We start from the raw sequence: 20,343 nt of genomic DNA on the forward strand, positions 1-20,343 counted from the left end.
GATTTAATCCAGGGACCTTGGGGGACTATTGGATGGTCCCAAACTCAAATAAGCATTCCTTGAGCCATGCCTGGGTGGTTGCAACCCAGTGGGATGGTGCATCGTACTAAAACAGGACAATGCAGCCCATTGGTTGCAGGCTGTGCAAAGGTCGTGAAAATGTGTAGGTGATCAGCCAGCACATTCTGGGTAGCTTGCAGCATTTAAAGACCTCTCCAGACACACTAAGGAACCTAATGTGTCACATAAGAAGGCTCTCTAAACAATCATAGAGCCACCACCTCCTTGAACAGAGTCGATCTGACATGACGGAGCCATGGCCTCTTGCAGTTGATGCAACATCCACACCCTCCCATCAGCTTGGTACAATTAATAATGGGATTCATCAGACCACACAATTCTGGTCCACTATGCAGAAGTCCAATTTTGATGGTCCTGACAACAGGTAAGGCATAATGCCCGATGATTAGCTGTCAACAGTGGTATACGTTCGGGTGTTGGCTCTCATAGTCCATGATATGCAGGGTACACCGTACCATTTGCTCGTTGATGCTTGGACCTCTGATGAAATTGGTTGTGATTTGTGCTGCACTGCCCTGCAGTTGATCTGTACGAGTCTGGACAGTCTACGTTGATCCCATCATCAATGCCGTGTGGTTGGCCAATATTTGCTTGCTGGGCACTGGTATGTCTGTTGATGGTATACTTGGGGTAGACCCTTGATATGGTTACCCTCGAGAACCCTAGGGTTGTTACCACTTGGGTGATAGAATGACGACCCATCTGTCTTGCACCAATAATACGTCATGATCAAAGTCGCTAAGATCGCCACATTTACCTATGTTTGTTGATTGTGATACACTGTTGGGAAGCCTTGATGTCTGCATTCGGTTTGAGTACGTTTCCCTCTGCACTGGGGATGCCAGAGTCAACTTCCCATTACCCTATCTCTAATGTTTTGTCCATTGAGTGTATATACTCATAATTGTTCCTCTAAGATATTTACTGGGATCACATTTATTAGTTTTTTTAAACTAATTAGTCCTAAAATCCAGAATATCATTATCTGCAGTCATGAATACTGCCTTCATGATATGTATCTTCTATATGATTTTGAAAATTATTTTTAGCTACCTGTATGCATAACAGCCTTCTTACATTTTCTCTGAGCATATGCTGTTCATTCTACTATTCTAAAACGCAAGGGGATTCAAGAAATCATAGGAAGTTCCTATGATTTCTTGAATGCTTTCTGTAACTTTTTATATCTACCATGGAGATTTACTGTTATACCCTTGAAGATAACTTCATATACTTTTCTGAGTCAATCAACATTTCATGAAATTTTACACCTCTACTCTAAATTTGGTCCTTGATTTCACTACTCCCCTCTCCCCCATATATATTTCAGCCTACATTTCACATCTGAAATTTGTTCAATTTTAATTCTTTTCAAAACTTAAGTAAAGGTCTGAAAATAATTAGAATTTGATTTTCAATACAATAATCATTTTTAATCAACTTAACACTGGATAGTAGCTACTTTGTATTCCAAATCTGGACCACTCTGAAGATATATCACAATCAACAATAATGAAAGAAATGCAGTTTTTTTTCAGGTGTGCACATATTTTCTTCATATGAATTCATGCACATTTTTATGATGGAGCAAGCATGGTATTTAATGACTAGTTCATGCAGAAAACTAGCAGTACTTAAATTATTATTAGCCTTTATCTCAAAATATTTCTGTATATATAGGAATCATTTCCTAGTCTGCTGTTTAGCTGACTTATAAGAACCAGCTTCTCCTTTATGTTAGCTGTGCATTACAGTAACTTGAAAAATTATAATTCTTTACTACTTGACATCTTTAGTGGACCCAAAAGGACAAGTAAGTCATATTGTCTAACTTACCAGTGTAAATCTAACTGCTTTATAGGAAAGTGTCCCTTCTATTAAAAAATTTCAATGTATTCAATTTTGAAAACTATAAATATCCCTTCCTATTGCTGGTCACTATTGCCTAAATAAATCATATTAGTTAGAAATATCTAACTAATATGATTTATTCAAGAAATTCACGTTGGTAATATCAATTATATCACATGGTATTTCTGTAATTACTCTACTAGTTTTGCCTCGTTTACACTGATGCTTCATATGCTGATAATTTTTTTTACTCTTGAGAGACACTTGTGACATTATAATTAGGAATTATAGACACATTAACACAAGAATATTTTAATGTTTGCCAAATATTTCAGTCTGAAACTAACAGACTATCCTCAGTGGTCACATAGGAGCAGTTTTTTTACAAGGTGGAATACCAACGACTGATCATTAAAAAGTAGAACGAGTGATGTTACATTGCTGAGCATAAAGAGAGGAAAATTTCATCAGAGTGATGAATAAATTATAGGTATTAATTCACAATTTCATATAACAATCTTAATTTATAAATTCAATTAAAGATAACATTAGTCTAATGTTATTTTTAATTGAATTTATAAATTAAGATTGTTATATGAAATTGTGAATTAATACCTATAATTTATTCATCACTCTGATGAAATTTTCCTCTCTTTATGCTTAGCAATGTAACATCATGTGGCTCATTCTAGTTTTGAATGATCAATTGTTGGTATTCCACCTTGTAAAAAAACTGTTCCTATGTAGCCACTGAGGATAGTCTGTTAGTTTCAGACTGAAATATTTGGCGTGTGTTAACGTGTCTATAATTCCTAAGCTGATAATGCCTATCTTGAATGCTGTTATGACTGTTCTAGTTGACTTAACTGTTTCTTCTGTTCCACTGGAGAAAAGAGTGCCTTGTATAACTAGGTGGCATAACCAGCAATGCTGCACAATCAAAATATCACGATGCATATGCACTTTGTTAGAATAGAATGCAACTTGGATGACTAAATTCTAAATTGTCGGCCCCATCAATGCTTGTTTAAATCATATGGATACCTAATTACCAGAGCACACTGCAAGAAGATGAGGACTGAACGTTGGATCAGCAGCCCCACAAATATTTCTTTATATTCCTTATGGACTATGTGTAGGTCTCCTCTTAGTTATCTAGTTTGGCCCTTAATTAAGCAACTCCAAAATCATTTATATATAGGGTTATAAAAATAATCTTTGAAACATTTAATCGAAAAAATAGAAGAATTAAAGAAGTGAAACTTGAAGTGAATGTTAATCAATAGTGAACCAAAAACATTACATAGATGACTGTATATTGAGCTCAGGGTATTGACTGATACTCATGTTAAGATTTAATGAAGTTAAAAATAAAACAAAAAAAAACTGAAATTAGCCTATGTTTAATTATTTTTGCGCTGTTTTCACTCCATTAATAACCTCAACATGAATTACACAGATGACTCACTGCAAAATCAAATAATACTTACTAAAATCACCACTTGATCTGGCTTGAGTAAGGTCTCTATAAAATTCTGTCCTGTGAGACTGTTTCAATCCAGTACATAAACCAAAATCTGATAATTTGATATGTCCCTATGGTAAATAAATGGATAGATTAATTTAGATGTTTCTGTACTGATTCTAAACTCTTTAATTATTTGTCTATTTTGATTTTTTTTTTTTTTTTTAATTATAAGGACACTTTCTCTGGAAACCTAGTTAGTTAGTGAACTTTCTTGATGATTTCTAAGGCTTTAAATTAAAGGATGAAAAAAATTAAGGTTCACACACACACACACACACACACACACACACACACACACACACACACACACACACACACACACACACACAATAAATCATTTAAATATCACTCATATTCATATATAACAAAAATGAAATTACTGCTAACCCAATACTTAATCTCTTCATATTTTTGTAAATTTTATATTTCTTGAAAAACAATTTTCAGATATTAATCATTAAAATGTATTAATATGGATCACTGAAATCTCTTCTCTCCTCTCTCTCTGTATATATGTGCATGAGCATATTAATATAGTTAATTCTTTATGTTATAGCTATCAGCTATCGCCTTTTTATTCCCGTATATAGGGAGTAGGTGAGACCGTTTTTTTTAGCCCTATCTAACTTTTGGAGACTGAGTGGGCAGTTCAATCTCCACTGGTACCCAATCAGAGATAGCTTGCCCAAGGCTATCACTAATTAAGCAGCACACAGTGAAGAGAGACGGCTCAACAGGTACTGCCATCTCATAGTCCCTATCCCTAACACTCGTATTTAATGTCTGAAATAATGCGGGTTCTACGGTCGATTTTCTTAAGTTTACGGGACGAAAAACCCGAGTTTCCGGGAGAAAAAATCCGCTTGCCCGTGCCAGAGATCGATTAACTCGGGAACCAGTCGAAAAAAGGCTTAGAAAAATTTCTTCTAGTCGCCGACTAGATTCGAAACCAAGAAGTCTTCCTTCGTGCGGTTAAGTGCCATGGTGTGCAAATGCCACATCCACTGAGCTACACAGGCTCTTTTAAGTTATAGTTAATTCTTTATGTTTACACTATAGTAAACTATTTCTGTGGATAGTTTGCTACAGGTGAATTTACTTTAGCATAGCACTGCTGTGTCTCTGGAGCTTTTAGGTTAGGATTTTCAGTAATTTGTTATATATGTAACAAATTTGTTCAGGTGTGCACATATTTTCTTCATATGAATTCATGCACATTTTTATGATGAAGCAAGCATGGTATTTAATGACTAGTTCGTGCAGAAATCAAGCAGTACTTAAATTATTAGTAGCCTTTATCTCAAAATATTTCTGTATATATATATATATATATATATATATATATATATAAAATAAAATTTACATACATAGAAAAGTCTCAACTAAAGCTCCACATGCAAATGTTATCTTCTTCTAGCTAAGTGACCTTCTAAGATTTGCTGTAAGTATTATCTTCTTTCATTGTTTCTGCCTTGAGCTCTTCTCATCTAATCCAGGATTCCCATCTATTTTTGGATCTTATCCTTCCAACATTGCTACAATCTTCCTGTGGGTCACTCTTCATCAAGCCTCATCTTAAAAGACTGTTAAGTGAAATTTATCTTCACCCATGTGCTTTCCACATGTTCAAACCATCTCAATATGCAAGCACCGATTTCATCAGTTAGTTGTGGTGATTGATAGAACTGGTACAGTTTCTTGTGGAATTGATATGGTTCTTGTCTTCTTCTCCATTCTCCTGCTGTGTTATCTCTTATATGTCCAAAGACTTTTTTAAAGATTTTATTTTCAAAGGTGCAAGGGTTTTTGCATCTTGGTCTATTATGTTCCAGGTTTCAGTTCCATACAAAATAATAGATCTGATGATTGTCTTGTATATTTATATTTTAGCTCCGAAGAAAATTTAAAAAGATATTAAATGATGTAATGAATGATAAGATCTACTGGAGGCACGTATTCAATCTTGCATTTCCATACTAAGTTTATTAACTTTGAGTAATCAGTGTTCCTAGATATTTGAAGAAAGCAGCATTTTTAAAATTCTCATTATCAGTAGTCAACTAGGAATTTTTCCTCTAAGTTGCTTCTACATACTTTAAATATTTAATATCATCCTGATTGATTTTTATAATTTTTCGGCAGCAGTTTTGAGGTTTCTGAATTTTATTCTAATGTCTTCCACATATTCTCCACATATGCAAATATCAGCTGCATATCCTAATATTACCGTTCTACTTGCATTAGCTTTTACAGTTTTTCTAAAACTAAATTTGATGAGAAATGGGTGAAAAAGCATCTCCTTGCTTCAATCCTATCTTAATAGTGCAAGGTTCATGTCTAATTCCATTAGCCAGTACTATGCTTCAGGACAGTGGTGCACTTCTGGTTAAAATTATTATCTGATGAGGTATTCTAAGGTCATTTTATAATGCCCAGAGGCCTTCTAGGTATGTCATTATATGCTTTTCCAAAATCTATAAATAAAACATAGATAAGATGAATATATTCCTATTTTTTTTCTACAACTTGTTTTAGTGGAGGTCTACTGATTGACGTTAAATCTATTTCCATGGCATCCTGCCATGATATCTGCATACATTTTCTTTGGTATATCATAAGATTCTTTTTAGTACAATATTAGATAAAAGTTTGTAACTGGTAGACAAGAGATATCCCAATGTAATTTCCACAATCATTTTTGTTTCATTTTTTAATATATTTGTACATTTGATGATTCTTTCCATTGTGAAGATATCTCTTCATTTTCCCATATTAGTATTTCTGTAATTAATTCACTACCCCAATATTTGTGGAGTTTGCCTGCTACTCTGTCAGTACCTAGTGGTTTGCTGTTTCCGAGTTGCTCTATACTTTTTTTCTACTTCTGCTGGTGAAGGATTAAATATTTCTAGGAGACAAATAAGATAAATTTTCTATTCAAAAGTCTCAGCTGGCACAACTCAACATCACCAGAGTTAAAGATCAGTACTATCAACATAAGAAGACTGAATGGCAAAGAAATGGAGCTAGCTGAAGAATTAGATAAGTACCAGATCGACATAATACGGGAGACTGAAACAAAAAAGACAAAAACTGGTGAGATCTTTCGGAGCAATAAATACAAAATGTTATACTCAGGAAATGACAATCAAGGAAAAGAAGGAGTAGCCATAGTATTCAACACAAAATACAAGGCTAATCTTCTTGAATGTCAGGCAGCCTCAAGTAGAGTGATGTGGGCAAACATCAGAATTGGAAACTGGACAATGGACAAATACTTAGACTTATTTGTGCCTATGGTCCCACTTTACTAAGGTAGAAGTGGAGGAATTTTTTGAGACTCTAGAGAAAGCTACTGACACAATGAAAAAGGAAAAGTTGGTCCTTGTTGGGGATAATTAGCAAAGTAGGAAGTGATTGTCAGACATACAAAAATATTTTGGGAAAATTTGGAGAAAAGAGCAAAGCTAATAATAATAGCAAATACCTGTTGAATTTCTGCTCAGGACGTGGACTGGTTATTACTAACACCATGTTCCAACATAAAAATGTGCACAAATTCACATGGAGAGAAGAGGCAAGGAATAAGAAAAGTCTCATTGACAATGTTATTGTTGATAGTGACATTTTCTCCCTGGTGCAAGACACCAGAGTGTACATAGGATTTGAAATTGGAAACGATCACTATTTAGTCTTGAGCAGGATAAAATTGAATTTCATATTGAAAAGAATAACATGTAAGAAAGTTTTAAAGCGAATAAAAGTTGAGCAGCTCTCAGATGTGAACTGTAGACTAAAATATACAAAGATTATTGAAGAAAAAATGAAAGAATTTGAGAACAGGAACCAAACCTTGGAGATTCAGTGGCAAGCCTTGAAGAAAACCCTGATTGATTCAGCCAGAGAGGCATGTGGTGAGGTTGTCTGCAAGGATAGAAAAATCAAAACTCCATGGTGGACACAGGAAGTTAAAGAGGCAGTGAAGGAAAAGAAGAAAGCATATCAAAAGTTCCTGGCAAATAAGTCAGCTTTTGCTCTTAGAGAATACAGAGACAAATGTAAGAAAGCGAAACACTGTGTAAAACTAGCTAAACAAAAGTCATGGGAGGACTTTGGCAAGAACATAGAAAATTAATATCAAGAAGGTGGCAAAATATTCTGGAGGTTGTTGAAGAAGCTTAGGAATGGAGGAAAGAGTGCTGTAAAAGGAATTAGAGATGATAAAGGTGACATGAAAACAGGAGAAAAGATATCCTCGAAGTATGGAGTAATTATTTTGAAAAACTGCTAAATGAAACAAGCAGTGATAGCACAGTGGTAAAAAACATTCAGCCATACAATCAGGAATACATATCCATGCTTGAAGTAGAAAAAGCCATCAAAGGCTTGAAATGTGGAGAGGCAGCAGGAGTAGATGATATTCAACCAGAAATGCTGAAATATGGTGGTATAAAAGTCTTACAGTAGCTGCACTGCATAGAATTTGTCCCTCTGGACTATGCAGTGCATAGTCCAGAGGGACAAATTCCCGATGATTGGAGTAGAGCTCTAATAGTACCCATATATATAAAGGGAAATAAAACTGAAATATGAGAATTACAGAGGTATTTCCCTACTGAGTGTTCCTGGCAAGATCTATGCAAGTATACTTGAGAAGCGGTTGAGAAGAATTGTGGAAGAAAAGCTTGGTGAAGAACAAGCTGGATTCAGGCCAAATAGTGGTTGTCAGGATCAGATCTTCACTTTATAGTTCAGAAAGCATGGGAATATAACAAAGATCTGTATTTAAGTTTTGTCAATCTGAAAAAGGCATATGACAAGGTGCTAAGAGAGAAGCTATTCAATATGCTACAGTTATATGGTGTCAATGGGGCATTATATCAAGCAATACTTAGTCTTTATTTGAGTTGTATGTCAGCAGTTAGAATTGAAGGAAGTACAGGAAGATGGTTTAATGTTAAATCTGGTGTGAGACAAGGATGTACATTATCCTCTCTGTTATTCATTATCTATATGGATCACATTATGAAGAAAAGTGGTATTAAACATGGTATCAGAATTAGAGATATTCATGTCAGCTCTTTGCTTTATGCGGACGATATTATACTTCTAAATAAATCTGCTACAAGTTTGCAAGATTCCCTGACTAAATTGAATAACTGTTGTAATAGATATGGTATGAAGGTCAGCATTAAAAAGACAAAGACAATGAAAATAGATAGAATTGTTGAAAATGTCAACTGCGTGGTGAACGGGGAACCTGTGGAACAAGTAAAACATTTCAGCTACTTAGGCACGATTTTTAGTGAAGATGGTAAATTAAATATGGAAATAGACAACAGAATCAACAAAGCTGGTATGGTAGGCAGTCAATTGAATAAATTCATATGGAATAAGAGAGAAATTAGTTGGAACACTAAATTAGCTGTATACAAGACAGTGTTCAAACCAGTTTTAATTTATGGATCTGAGAGTTCGGTCAGATTTAAAACACTTGACCAAAGACTAGAGACCGCAGATATGAGAGGCCTGAGAAAGATTAGAGGTGTGAACAGATGGCATCAATGGCAATATCATATTAAAAACGAGGATATTAGGAAAGAACTTGACATTGTCAGCATCCAGGAATGGATTAGCAGAGCTAATCTCAGGTGGTATGGTCACTTAAACAGAATGGGAGAGGAAAGATTAGCAAAACAAGTGTTCTCTGCCAGGTTAGCAGGAAAACGACCCAGAGGAAGACCAAGATATAGGTGGATTGATACGATACAAAGTGCCTTAGATGATAGAAATATAAGATCTGATAATGTTGAAGTCTTGACAAGTAACAGACTGATTTGGAGGAAAATTGTAGATAGGAAGTTAGTAATGACGTAAATTTTTCATGTAGTACTATCATATCCTGTACTCCCCTTGAGGGTACATGTCAGGAATTTGATGATGAAGTCTCAGCTGGTTCTTCACAGGTTAGGTGGTACTCTTTCTCTCTCCATCTGCTTGCCATCTCTAAAATGACTGTTTATCCAGTGTATTGTTATTTTCATATATGGATTCTGTTTTTTTTTTGTTTTGTTTTTTAATTTCATAGAAGAATTTTCTATGGTTTAATGTCAACTTTCTGGATTTCTTCAATCTTTTTATGCAAATTTTGTTGTTGTCTAATTGTTTCATTAGCTTATTTTCTGCTCTTTGTATTTGTGATTATTATGAATATCAGATGAGTTATTAAGCTATATCTTATTTTTTTTTCTTACTGCTGATTCACATCCTTGATTCCCCTCCCACACTGTATTTTACTATGAATTCCAAATGAGTTTTCTGCTGCTACTTTTATATTATTCTTAATATAATTCCAGAAATGTTCTATATTTTCATTCTCTTTCAAATTTTTTTTTTTAAATTCATTCTCATATTTTCTTCTTATCTGTTTTATCCAGTCTGTTAATATTGTATCTCAGGTGATTCATATATGCTGAAAAATATTTAATGTTTATTTTGATCTCAAGAATAGCTTCAATTAGAAAATGATCATTATCACACTCAACTCCTCTATAATGTTAAATATTCTGGATGCAATTGCTATGTCTTTTTTATTATCATTATTGTTAATATGATATATATCAGGAGACTTCTATTTTTGTTTGTATATATATTCTTCCTTATAAACATAGTAATATTTATTAAATGTCTAGATAGAGTCAAAATCAATCTTTCTCCAATATATGTTTCTTCATGAAGGCTTTGGCTTACAATAATTTTTTATACATTTCTTCATTTCCAATTTTTGTTGAAATCTCCAATAGGATATTTATATCATATGTGATATTTTTTCAAGAATTAGTTTTTCATAGAACTCATTTTTATTTCCTCTTCTGCAGCTTCTGTTGGGCATGCACATTAATATAGGTTATTTTGAACCATTTTCCTTCTGATTTTAGTTTGCTTTTCTTTCATTAAATGCTCCAAACTTAATCACAGATGACCATAATTTTTTCTCAATAACAAAACTTGTACCAAGTTCATATTTATTTGAGTTGTTTCCAAAGTAGTAATCAAAGGTTATCTTTCTTCAAATTACCGTTATCCATCCCATCTCTATTAGGTTATAGATATAATATATCCATTTCATATCTATTTAATTCAGGGAGATTTCCTGAAATGCTCCAAATCAATCGACCCAAGCCTTGGAATAACGGATAATCTTATTTGGAATCCATTATTCGAAGGCTTGGATCAATGATATACATTCAAGTCCATCCAGTAAAGATGACTCAATAATTATTTCATGACTAGTAAATCTTTTATGAGATAGGATTATCAGCCATGCTCAATTCGCCAACCTGGAGGACCAGGGTGAACTTTGTCTGATACTTCCCTTGGACTTGTCCAGCTTAGGAAGCCCTGCTGGTAGGAATGCTACCACCAGTATAGCTTGCAAGATCACAGGGATACAAGGCACCATCACATCAGGATTGAGCTTGGAATATAATGAGCTGGAATATAATGCTATGCTAAAATAAAGTCACCATTGCAAATAAATATCTACTATAACAGTAGTCTTTAGCTGTAATATTGAGAATTGATTTAGTTAGATAATTCTGATTTAATACTATAATAATACAGTACCCTTGCATCTAAAAGAAGATTATCTGGTTTGATATCTCTATGAATAAAACCTAGTTTATGAATGGAATTGATTGCCAATGCCGTCTCTGCTATATAGAACTGAGTGGATTCTTCAGACAGAGTATCCTTTTTCATTAGCAGTGTCATCATATCACCTATTAAAATAAACTCAGTTAAAACAAGAAACTAACTTGCAGTTCATTTTTTTTTTAAATAAGAGAATAAACTGTACAAAAGTTAAATTATAAGTGTTAAAAAAAGTAGCTTCTCTTGTAGTACTTTTAACCAAAAAAAAAAATTATTAATACAAATAAAATATATTCATATTTAATTTTACATAATAAGCATTGCTTAAAATTACAGATTAGAATGAAGATGGACATTACAGATATATTACAAGATGGATATTGCAGTGGATGGGAAATTAAAAAAAAAAATAAAATAAAAATAACAGAAGCACTACAAAGCTGTGCATCACTTCCAGAACTGATGTGATATATTAAGGCTGATAATCTATTTGACAGCAACTTAAAGATGACATGGTGTTTGTTTGAAATTAAGGATAGAAGATCTCAACAGAAAGAGTTACAGGGAGTCAAATAACAGGAAAAATAAACTCGAAACTGACCATATTCCAAACAGATAAATGCTGGAGGGTCTACAAACTTTTTATTTGGTCTGAGATACAGTGAATTTCTCTCTGTTCGGTTACAGATATAAATTCAGAAGACAACCCTCTTGTTTGCTTATGGAATATAATAATGATGTGATGTAATTTTGAACTTTTTTATTTGTAATAAAACTGAAGATGACAATGAAACTAACATCCTACAATATATAGCTTTTAATTTTTTCAGGAAATGGCAATGCATACTAGAAGAATATTAATTAAAAACTTTAATCAAACTTCCTATATTTTGATATTGTCATCTTCAAGGATCACGAAACAATGATATGTGCACACAGGCACTAACCTAACACCTAGCAAATGAGGCTGAAGAAAAGCAACTGAAGTCGGTCCTAGAGTCCTAAAGGTGCCTTCCCCCCCCCCCGCCCCCCAGCAGGCTAAATTGGGTTGTCTTGGCCATTAGGGTTGATGTTCTTAAAATGCAAGCTTCCCAAATTTGGGATAGTCTCATGAATCCAAATTTGTTGAGGTTTGGGGGAAGTTTTGAGTAGAAACCTCAATAAATTTGGGTTTGTCCCATTCATCCCATTATCATACCAATGGGATGAATGGGAAAGTAAATGATGGTGGATAATCTATTTATGTATATTTGCTACAAGAAACTGAAGAGGCAAGGGATGTTGGTGTATTGGTGGATAAGAATTTAAAGTTCAAAGGTCACATAGCAAACGTTGCAAATACAACCCAGAGGATAATTGCTATGTCGAAGCAAACCTTGAAATGTAAGGATAAGGAAATAATTTTGCCTCTTTATAAGGCTCTGATAAGACCACACCTGGATTACTGTGCGCAGATTTGGTCTCCCGGGTTCCAAGGGGATAAAGAAGATGTGGAAAGGGTGCAAAGAAGAGTTACAAAGATTATATCCAGATTATGGGATTTAGATTATGAGGACAGATTGAGACTATGTGGAATGCAGACTCTAGTTAACAGGAGAAAGAGGGGTGATATAATAGAGGTCTATAAACTTTTGAATGGGTGTTATAGCATTTCAAATGATAAAATTTTTTGTTATATGGAAGGCGGGGAGAGAACACGGGGGCATCCATGGAAGTTAATTTTGTTCACAGTCAAGAAAGGGGTAAGAGCTAGGTTTATCTCCCAGAGAACAGTGAGTGAGTGGAATAATTTGTCCTTAGGGGTAGAGTGAGTGCATCTAGTATAAATGAATTTAAGGGAAGGCATGATAGCTGGGTTGGGTAATTTACAGCCTCCCTCGATGAGTCTGACTCCCTGGAGGTCTCAGATAATAATAATAATATTGGAGAAGTTTTTTTGTAGAGGCAGTAAAAGCCAAGCATCAGTCTGGTTGATGTGTAATCCAGTTATGTAGGAACAGCAGATTGTTATTCTTTTTCTGAAGAAAAAGAAAATAATCTGTCCTTTCTAGACACCTTGATTACATGCAAACTTAATCCTTGACTTTCACTTTTACAACAAAATCACTCATATACATAACACAACAAAGGTAGATACATTAATCAAGAGTTAGCTGCCTCCCTCACAAATGTATATATGGCATCATAAAAACTTTAGTTAACATAGAAAATTCATTTGATTGGATGATAATGCCCTTGTTGCTGAACTTAACCACATGCAGCACTCTTAAAAATGCAAACAGCTACAAACTCATCTTCTATACATCATCATCATCAGCCATTGACAATCCACTGCTAGATGAAGGCCTTTCCAAGATTACTCCAAAATTGTCTGTCAATGACTTTCCTTTCCCCATGTTACCGCTGCAAATCTGATATCATCAATCCAGTGTGATTTTGGTCCATGTTGTGGTCATTTTTCCTCTCATGGAAAAACGTTTCTAGATGTTTCCAGTACATCTTTTATACATCAATAATCTTGCTTTGAGCGATATGCCCAATCTACTGCTACTTCAGTAGATGTTTCACTCTTTCTATGATGTCAAAGATTTTGGTCTGATTTTTTATCTATGCATTCCTTGTGATATAGTCTTGTAATATACAGCATACTTCTTTTCTGTTGTTCTTAATTTTTGAATTTCCTTTGCATTTAGTGCAAAGGAAAGACCCAGTTTGAAACTTTCCTTTTCGGACATAATGGCAGTAATTGGCTTTTGAATATTGACAGTAATTTTCCAAATGCTTTCCACACAAACATTATTGTCTTTTAATTTCGTCAATAATATTTTGATCCATTGATATCTACTATCCTAAGTATATGTAATGATCTGCTTGTTCAATTTCATCATTATCGATTTTTATTATTTTGGGTTGTGCATAGCTATTGAACATAACTTGGACTTGGGTCTTCTTTAGGTTTATCTTTAAGCCAGCTATTTTGCTAGCAATCTGGAGATTATATATATATATATATAGACACAAGCATCCCTTCTTTTACTGTTCTCAAAACTTAAGACAGTAAACCTATATTATCCATCCCACATGTTCAGAAAACTTCTGAAAAAGGTGCCAAAAATCCTTAAAAAAAAAGATTACCAAGTGATTATCTTTACAACCTCCCATCTTGAACTTCATGGTGTTTATTATAGCTGTAAATTTTGATTGGCAAAACTGGCAAGACAACTACCATTAAAATCTTTGAACATAAAGACTACATTTGGCACCATCAGCACCATTATTACAACTCGGATCTTGCAGATCAGGTCTTGAATATCTATCATGGAATCCACAAGGAAAAGGGTACCACAGTTCAAAGTAACTGAAAGTATGAAAGGCTCTTTATTTCATTCAATCTGCCATTGCCTTAAAAAATAAAATTATCCTGACCCAGATAAATTTGGATCATGAAAATGCCTTGCATCTGTCAAACTGTCATACTCAGATTTTCAGCCTAATAGGTCAAGAGCACCTAATCATTCTCAATGTAACTTATTTTAAAACTGCAGACTTCCTTTGTTTCTTTGCTTCCATCTCACTTACTCATAGTGCCCATTTGCAAGTATTTCATTGTTTTCTTTCCTGAAGATGCCAATTTCACTTGAGTGAAATACAAAAAATAATAATTAAATTTTAGTTATTACGGTTGACTTTCACTATAACAAACTCATAGAAACCACAGGAACAGTTTGTTATAGTAGACAGTTTGCTATAGTGAATTTCTTTTAGTGCAGCATTTTGCCTAATGGGATTTTGGTTAGGACTTTTCAACAGTTTATTGTAGCGAATGGGTTTGAATTAGCAATGTTTGCAATGGTGAGAGATGACTGTATATAATCTGCATTGTTGTCATCTTTCTAAAAATGCCAACAGAAGGAACATAAAAATTTGATTAAGTGGGTGGTAGGATTAATAGTAAGCATATTACATATAGGAGCATCTGCGTGGTCAACCTCAGGCTGGAATCCTGTAGTTTAATGAATAAAGCATTGAAATTATGTGATAATATTAATCAAAAGGTAAAAAGTAGAAAATGGCCATATTATATTTTGAGTTAGCAGCAAAAACAAGAGTGATCTCACATTAGGTAATGACATTCATTCCCCATCTAAAGATATTCACAAACATCAATGCCCATAGCAGGATCCAAATCCACAGTTTACTGGTTGGAGAGCAGGTATGTATGGTAACCACTTGGCCAACAAGGCAGGCAACTAGTAACTGTTCTCTAAACTCTGAGAATGCAAAACTAAGCAAGAACTAAAAAAAAAAAAAAAGCATCATGGATGGTATTTGGAAAAATTGTGATGCCAAATACATGAACAATGCAAACTAGAAGAGAAACAGAAGGGTAAGAAAAGCAAAATAGGAATGGAAATGAGTTGAGCAGACTGAAGGAAATCCTAGAGTTTCTTTTGATACATAGTGAGGAGAAAAAAGAAAGAAAAATTAAAAAATAATTTTAGGAAATGTAGACAGTGTGGCAGTAGAAGAAACAGCTGAATTACTGAGTGGTAAGTGTATTTTCTCTCTGACCAACAGGCTGTGCATTCGAATCCCACTGTGGGCACTGAAGTTTGTGTGCCTTTAGGTGGAGAATAAATTTCATTGCCCAGTACCACTACCTGTTTTTGGAAGCCTGAAATGACTTGAAAAAATTCTGTTATCTTTAGAGCATGTTTTCTAGATTATGTTAAAAATTAATAGAAATAGGGGAAAAATTCTTAACTCAACCACAGTATTAATGTAAATTAAACTTGCCAAAAATTATATTCTTGTTTAATCCTTTAGCCAAGTGTATGCAAACAAAGTTTGCAAGTGTGAAGTATCTTTACAAGGCTACTTATATACAGATGCTAATGTCTTTGCATTAATTGCCTTAGTATCCCATAATGCAAAACACATCCTTTTGGATGTGTATAATGACTATACATTATTGGAAGGGCCACTACCTCGACTGTGTTTGATCCTCATTGTCAGGTACAGTTTAAGTGCAGGGGAGGATATGCCTTACAAAAAACTTAGTGATCATGTAGATCACTCAGAATCTCAGTGAGCCTAAAGGATCACTCCTAAACTCATAAAACTCTTATTGGTGGCTCTACTCAGTTACAGGCAAAAACCTACCACCATGCAGAACTGCTCTACTCTCCAAAATCAAGCCCAAAGACAAACATTATTAAAATATCATCAGTGGAAGCTAGACCCAGAAGAGATACCAAGGTTGAAGTAATGCAGAATTCTTATTTATCATATACGTGGGTGGTCTGAAAAGTTTTCTCGGCCTAACAATGAAAAAACGAATTTATAATTTTAAAATTATTTTTATTTTTTAACATAATCTCCCATATTCCAGAGATGCTCCAGTGCTATTATCCTGTTCCTGTAGTAGATTCTCAGTAAGTCCTCTCAGTGGTTCTCTCTGCAAAATACCCCTCTACAGCTGCAATCACCTCTTGATTCAAACTAAAACTCTTCCTGACCAGCGAGGAAGAGTTTTAGTTTTGGGAAGAGATAGAAGTCAGAGGGAGCCAAATCTGGGGAATAAGGTGGATGTTCCAACAATTCATAGTGAAGATCTCTTAATTTTGCAATTGCCAAAACATCTTTGTGGGCAGGTGCATTGTTCTGATGAAAGATGATTTTTTTATTCTGCAAACCGGGTCTTTTCTCACGAATTTTTTCATCTAGTCTGGTTAAAAGATCTGAATAATATTCCCCGGTTATTGTTTTACCCATTTCAAGATAATTAATAAACAAAATGCCTTCCCAAAACACCAATGCCATGACTGTCTTCTTTGGCACTAAACAACCAGCTTCTGTCCACTGTTTTGACTGCTGTCTGGATTCTGGTGTGTGTAATGGCAAATCCAAGTCTCATCCATAGCAATAAATTGATGCAAACAATCAGTTTTATTCTTGTTAAAACACTCCAAGCACTGTTCAGATATTTTCATGCGAGTGCATTTTTGATCTGCATAGCATCCTTCTTTGCGCAAAGCTTTTTCACTTGCAATTCTTCGTGCAAAATATATCCTACACGTTCTTTTGAAATGCCTATAATCTCAGCAATTTCATACACCTTGACTCGCCGGTCATCCAATACCATATCATGCACTTGATCAATGATTTCTGGTGTTGTTACACTTTTTGGATGTCCTTCATGTGGATCATCTTCAAGGCTGGTACAGCCATGTTTAAACTCGGCAGTTCATTTCTTTATTGTCGAAAATGAAAGAGAAGAGTGTCCATAAACTTTTACGAACTTTGAATAAATTTCTTTTGGCATTAAACCTTCTTTTACAAAGAATTTTATAACCGCAACACTCAATTTTATCCATTTCAAGAGATACAGACAACACTTTGGCTTCCAACAGCTGTGTAAAAAAACTACTTGATAGAATGACTTGCAATTTCACATGGATGCTATGACAAATGTACCAACTTAGAAAAAAAAAAATCTTGCCGATAGTGTTGCCATTTATGGTCGAGGCCAAGAACTTTTCAGACTACCCACGTTTTGTTTTAATTAAAACAAATTTTGTTTTAATTAAAACAAAATTTGTTTTAATTAAAATTTTTCACTTGATTATAATTTAAATTAACTTGCCAATAAATATTCTTGTTCAATTCTTTAATTAAGCGTAAGCAAATAAAGCTTGTACTTGAAGTATCTTCATGACTAGGCTACTTGTATATAGAGGCTAATGACTGCAGTCTTTTTTTTTTCATATTATTTAAATAAAAAAATTTTAAAAAGTGGTTAAAAGTAAGACGAGTGAAATTCTGCAAAGGACCACTATTTAATTAGTTATATACTAAAAAGAATACAATATATATTCATACATATAAAGAAAGAGTAGCATACCACCAGGTAGGAATTCCATAATGAGATAAAGGTTTAGAGAATCCTGAAAACTATAATACATTTTAACCACCCATTGATGGTCTGCTTCCACAAGCACATCCCTTTCTGCTCGAACATGAGCAACCTGTTAAAAAATTAATTAATCTAGTCAAAGAATGTCTTTCTCTTCTTCCTGCTCTATGCTGAATGACTCAATATACATACAATCAGTGCAGTGATCTTAGGAGGTTAATAAGAATTAACCTCCTGTAGTAAGATATTAAAGAGATTAAAAAGCACCATGACCTACCCAAAGTTTTCTTGTGAACTAATACTACAGCTAATATCACAATTTAAATTGATGTCTTATTTAATCTTTTAAGAGCAATGAGTAACAAATACTATACAAGTAGAAGCTATTTAAAGATTTTCTTAGATATATACAGGTTTCAGATTTAAAAAAAATAATCATTATTTTTTTTTTAAATCTGAAAGCAAAACTCCTATTCTCCTAATCACATCACAAAAAACTTCAAAAGAAATGCAGAGGTTCTGCAATCAACTGTTTTTGCTAACTATGGTGACTAGTTCAACAGATCATTTCATGTTCTTTGGTATTTGCTATTCTGTGTGCAACATTTTGCATTATTTTTTAATGTGCATCTTCATAAATTCTGGACTTTTTTTGAATGCCATTTAACGTTCAGAACTTGCATTAGGTTGCTGGTATGACTGGTACAATAAATCTAAGATTTCTGCACTGCATAATTCCAAGGAATACAATTATTTTTATTTTTAAAACCTTCAACTGAATCAAAAAATAAGCATTAATATTGCCAACAAAACATAAAAACAATATTTCACATGTAGCACAAAGAAAAAGCAAAAACTATAGTCAACAATTTATAATTATTACAACATAACTAATAACAACAAACTCTGAGTTTATAAAATATCTGTTCACGTTAAATATATTTTTATACCAGTTGACAATTAAATATTGCATTATTTAACAAAACCAACTTCAGGGAAGTTAAATTGGCTATTCAAAATAAAATTTTATTAATGCAGAATCACCAAATGTGCTTCCTGTCTGGTGGGTTACAGCAAATCTAAGTGGACAGCTTGCTAGTTGAGTGAAAGCTGTAACCCAGCTTAAAACTTCATGTTGGAGGTTTAATGGAATATTTACAGCACTAGAAAAGAATTAAAATCTAATTTTAACGTTTCCAATATTTGTCTCAGTCACTGAGACATATTGAGGGATTACAAATAACTCTTGTAACAAACACATAAAGACAACACAATAATAAATGAAACATGTGGGTGACTGTACAGTTCGTATCTGGTGCACCCTCTATGGCAGTGTTTCTCAAACTTCAGATATCCGCGTACCCCTTCTTAAATTTTCATTATTACCAAGTACCCCCTAATTAATTAAAAAATAAATTCGTTAATTAAAAAAATAATTAAAAATAATAAATTAATTTAAAATATTAATTAAAATTAAATATCTATTTTATTTGAATTTATATGTTCCTGTAAACAAAAAATATGATTTATTTTTAAATTTTGGTTCTCTAGAGATGTCAGACGACACACTCTTATCAATTTCATTTGATCCAGATGCAATATCAACGTTACATAAGGAAATTTAAAGAAGCTGCAAACATGCTTAAAATATCAACACAATGCAATAAAAATCAAGGATTAATCCTCCACCAAGTTTGGTCAGCTTTAATAAAAAAATATACCTCAGTCAGACCTCAGACATAATGAACGTGAACAACAGAACGTGGCATCATTCAGCATTGTTTAAATTTCAGCACTGCTTTGAATCTGCATTCTGATTTTTAATTTTATGAATAGTCAAATGGCTACAACTGAATAGCATGAACTATTACTAATAATTTCTCCTTTCTTTGTGTTTTAAACTTTAAGTTACCTGTTACCCCTGAAGATGTAAGTCAAATGACTTAAGAAACTTGTCGGGTCTTGTATTAATTCATTGTGTTTTATATAGCTTATTAAAAAAATGTGGTCCAATTACCGGAATATATCATGTGAACTTCTAAACCACAGACACCTCCACTTACAATATCAACGTTTTCTTGTTGTATTTGCTATATTGCTCTCTTTTGGAGGTTTTATAAATCCAATCTTTAACCAATGATCCATACGTAAGAATCTGAAAGCTAAAAAAAAATACTCTATTTAATCAAATATAACTCTAACTTATTTAAGTTAAGGGATATTATATCCCATATTGTTTCTTAGCCAAATAAGAAGCTCAATATATATACCAAACTTTATATAGTTTCTATATTCGGCATGAAACTCATCAAGT

The 20,343-nt window shown here is 33.6% G+C and overlaps 1 protein-coding gene across 1 annotated transcript in view; it reads right to left on the reverse strand.

Annotated features, from left to right (window-relative positions):
* Positions 1-20,343, reverse strand: part of LOC150092710 (serine/threonine-protein kinase tricornered-like) — a 119,492-nt gene that overhangs the window by 32,610 nt on the left and 66,539 nt on the right. Inside the window, exons 5-7 of the mRNA XM_090414456.1 lie at positions 18,018-18,141; positions 11,087-11,241; positions 3,423-3,528 (exon numbers count right to left, since the gene is read on the reverse strand). Coding sequence (XP_090270582.1) covers positions 3,423-3,528; positions 11,087-11,241; positions 18,018-18,141 — 385 coding nt within the window. The remainder of the gene's footprint in view (positions 1-3,422; positions 3,529-11,086; positions 11,242-18,017; positions 18,142-20,343) is intronic.

Source organism: Typopeltis vanoorti, chromosome 25 (genome assembly GCF_054136105.1).
Source record: "Typopeltis vanoorti isolate ZY-2024b chromosome 25, IOZ_Tvanoo_1.0, whole genome shotgun sequence".
Lineage (NCBI taxonomy): Eukaryota > Metazoa > Arthropoda > Arachnida > Uropygi > Thelyphonidae > Typopeltis > Typopeltis vanoorti.